Here is a 4,065-nt window from a genome sequence, read left to right as displayed (position 1 = left end):
GGAGGAGGAGGAGGAGGAGGAGGAGGAGGAGAAAAGACCTTAGAAAGCACCAAGTACTCATGTGATACATACACATAAAATACATGCAGGCAAAACATTCTAAATCTTAAAAAAAAAGTGGAAGTAAAAACAGTTGGTTATTACTTCAAATAATAATAATAATAATAATAATAATAATAATAATAATAATAATAATAAAAATGTTAAACCTAGCAGAGACAGGTGGAACTCAGGGTGATTTTAAGGCCAGACAGGGACATGCTGTGAGACCCTATTAAAACCAAAACAGAACAACAAAAAAGAAGTAATATCAAACTTAACCCCTTCCCCAAAACACAAAAAAACAAAAACAAAACAAAAAAAAAAAAACACTTTTTTTTTCCCCCAGTGTTCTAGAAATTTTGGACCCTAATGTTCATCAGTCACCTTCTTGATTAAATAAAGCAAAGGTAATCTCATCCTTGGCTCTGGAGTACTTTTCTAAATGTATCACATGAGCCATAACTTGTAGCTATTTCTCAGAACCATAGACTTGTGGCATGGGGAAGATTTCATATGCAGTTTATTTTACTCATTCAAACTACTCAAAGGAGAAGTTTGAATCTCCTTTACAACATCCTCATACTGCCTTCCATGCGTGTTCATTTAAAATTGGCACCCTTTCAAAATAAAAACTCTTTTCTTCATGTCAGGTGGAAATGTTTCCCTTGTAACTTTTAACTATCTTATGTCAACTCTTCAAAAGTTTAAATGAACTACTTTTCCTTTCTCTTTGAGTTTTCTTACATTTCTTCAACTACGGTAGTTTGTGAATGAAAATGAGGACATGACCGCTCCGAGGTATGCTTGAGGAGAAAGTTTTATTCTAGATATGAGAATACAGCCAGAGGCTTCTGGAAGAGTCCAGACTGAACTGGACTGTGAGAGGAGAGGGAGAGAGATAGGAAGAGAAGAGAGAGGAGAAAGGGCAAGAGGGCCAAGAGAGGAGCAGATGACCAACAGTCGATGAAAAGGCTGGTTTATAGAGAAGAGAGAAGCCGAGGTTAGGGAAGGTTAGCCCAGCCCCTGGACTGGAGAGGTTCAGGGTTGGGGGAGGAGCCACAGTTAAGGAGCGAGCCCTCTTCCGGGTTTTGTTTGTATGTCCCTAAGTAGCTAGGGACGTTACCCTTTATTGATGCTCTCCTTTCTCCAAAGCGCTGTCCAGAAGGGACTGCAATGCCCTGTTATGTCTGGAGCCCTAATAAGGGCAGTGTCCTCTGTGCTCTTGCTCTGGTTATATACTGAGTTAGGTGACTTCAAATGTCCGAGTTACGGTAAAAGATCATCAACTTTTTTTTTTTTTTAAACATCTTGTAGGCTTCTGAGTGGTGAGACTGGAACTGTCTTGTCTGGTAGGTTACCACCAATTTGTGATCCAAATGAGGGTCATTCAGTTAGACCTATGGGTGTGTCCCTACACCATCTGAAGGGGAGGCCACGCTATGGTCCTCCTCTCAGCGGACAGAGCAATAGAGCAATGACTTGCATCTGGAAAGACGTGTCTGGAAACAAGGTGACCGAGCAAAAGCTGCTCCGGGCTTCCTAACCCCGTCTTCTCCACCCCGAAACACACTTGACCACCGCCCTGCGTTCTCTCCCCGGTTCTCACCAAACGCAGTATTTTCACAAAGCCTTTCAGAGTCATGCAGAAGAACGGCTGATCTTCCTTCTCCTGTGGAGACTCCATCTCGCACACAGGTCCAACCAACAGTCCCGCTTCTCTTCCAGTCCTTCTCAGTTAATTGCTCTTTTCAGGACTCGCGCCACATCTTTAACTGCCGCTGCTGGGTCGGCTTTACCTCCCCTCTCTGGCGCAAGTGCGGGAACGCGTGCGCAGTAGCGCAGACCGCCCACTCCACGCCCGCCTGACTCTAGACTCTAAACTCCCAATACAGCGCAGATCCGGAGCCAAGCCGGTCCACCCCACCTAACCCGGGGCAGCTCGGCACCAACGCTCTGCGCAGGAGCTTTCCAGTGGAAAAGCAGTGTTGGAGTAGGGAAGAAAGATCCAAGAACGGCAGCCTCGCCTCCTCGCCTTTTGAGAATCCTTAGGATTTCCACTGGTCACCTTCTTTAGAGCGGCCAGGCATTCCTCTGCATCCTTTTGGTAGCTCATCTCAGATAATAAGCATATCCCGCGGGAAAACTGGTAATAAGTTAGACTTAGGAGAAAGAAATTCCAGTGTTCTGTTAGACAGTATGATTGACTGTGGATAACCTGAGTGTACTGTTTTATTTAAAATGAAAAGCCACGAGAAAGGAATTTGATTGTTTTCAGCACAGAAATTATTCCGAAGAGACTGACTTACCCTGACATGAGTATTACACATTTTCAATATGTGTACATGTAATGAAAGCTCACATGATGCCTTGTAAATCTGTACAATTATTTATCAGTTAATAAAAATATAAATTCTACAAAGCAAGACTCTGCTTCTCTCCCTGCAGGGTCCCCAGGCTCTGGTGCTCTCATCAACAGATGTAGAATGTGTAGCCTGAACTTACAGCCTGGCCCTCCTAGTCTGTCCTTGCTCTCAGGATGTGCAAAGCCTGCCTCTCCCTGTTGTTAGTTGTCCCACAACTAGATCAGCTTTCAGCTTATAAAAAGTGCTCCAGGTGTAGCCAGGACTATCCCATTTCTTTTTAGACACAAGAAGCACGTGCCACTTCTCTTATGTGATTTAAGTCTTGGGACTTGCCTTGGATGATTGGGTCACCACCTGTCCTGGTTTGCTTCTCCATTGCTGTGATAAAAGAAACACTGACCGAAACAAGCCGGGGAAGAAAGGGCTATTATTTGGCTTAAAGGCTACAGCCTTTCACTAAGGGAAGACAAAGCAGAAACTCAAGGCTGGGATCTGAGGCAGAAACTGAAGTAGACCATGGAGGAAGTAACAGTATTTACTGGTTTCTGTCCTCTGGCTTCCTCATTCATAAATAGCCAAGGCTCACCTGCCCAGGGACAGCACTGCCCACAGTCAGCAGACCCACGTGCCAATCTGGTGCAGCCAATTTCTCAACCGAGGCTCCCTTACCCCAGTTTCTAGTTTGTGTTAAGTTGATAAGAATTAACTAGCCCACTGCCCCGGTCTATTTAGACCCCTTTGGACCCCGCCTATCTAAGACCTGATCACCCCAATATGCTCACAAAAACGTTGACTTTGATTTTGAAGATTACTTTTGCCTTTGCCAGGCGCCTAGCAAATAATCGGGACAGCCAGCGAGGGTGGTGGCTTTTAATGTCTTTCTTCTTCCTGTCCAAGATGACTGCCAGTATCTTACAAGCTGGAAGAAGTGGAAAGCTTCTCTACCCCCACATTGTAACCACCGTGTTACAGTCAAGGTGGCAACATCTGGGTTTATTGGCTGGGACGGATGAATTATAGTACCCAAGCTACCCCTAATCCAGGCTTATTTTGCTATCTGCTTACAAGTGGGGGTTGTAAGCTCCCTTCTTATCCTTTTTGGTCCATTCAGTGGAGATTTTGGTTATGCCTTCCTGAGGAGTCAACATTAGAGTCCAAACGTTGGAAATGTCAAAGGCTCTGGGGAAAGAAAAGCTTTCATCCCAGCTCCTCTCTTCCCTACGTCCCTCTTGCTGCTTTTTGTGATTAATGGAGATTAAACCTGGTGCCCTTTCAAGCAAGGTGCCCAGTTCTTCAAGGACAAGCTTGAAGAATGGGAATGACAAGATCTACCTGCTGGGTTGTTAGTAGAAAAATGCAACACATTCTGAGTAGGCGCGCGCTAGGTGTGGGTGGAGCAGGCAATCAATGAGGTAATCTGATACACTAAGGAACCAAAAAGCCTCTGGCATTATTAGCCACCCGTTCTCCAAGCATACTTGAGTCAGGGGCATTCTTAGGTCTGTAAACTGGGCAATCTTCAATTTGAATCTCTTCCAGCTAAGAAGAAATACAAGAGGACCGTTTAAAGGGCGGGGCCAGAGGGAGGTGGAGCGGGGCGGGGCTAGAGATGGGCGGGGCTCCGAGACGCACCGGAAGGAAGTCTTGCTAGCAAGTCAGC

At 45.3% G+C, this 4,065-nt stretch overlaps 1 protein-coding gene across 1 annotated transcript in view; it reads right to left on the bottom strand.

Annotated features, from left to right (window-relative positions):
* The window catches only part of LOC129687144 (chemokine-like factor), a 13,706-nt gene extending 11,839 nt beyond the window's left edge, over window positions 1–1,867 (bottom strand). Inside the window, exon 1 of the mRNA XM_055621456.1 lies at window positions 1,649–1,867. Within this exon, the coding sequence (XP_055477431.1) occupies window positions 1,649–1,726 (78 nt within the window). The 5' untranslated portion in view covers window positions 1,727–1,867. The remainder of the gene's footprint in view (window positions 1–1,648) is intronic.
* Window positions 1,868–4,065: the final 2,198 nt, after the last annotated feature.

The sequence above is a fragment of the Psammomys obesus genome, unplaced genomic scaffold (assembly GCF_907164565.1).
Source record: "Psammomys obesus unplaced genomic scaffold, mPsaObe1.curated_primary_1811, whole genome shotgun sequence".
Lineage (NCBI taxonomy): Eukaryota > Metazoa > Chordata > Mammalia > Rodentia > Muridae > Psammomys > Psammomys obesus.
The sequence above is the reverse complement of the archived record's forward strand: the minus strand, read 5'-3'. Positions and strand labels throughout refer to the sequence as shown.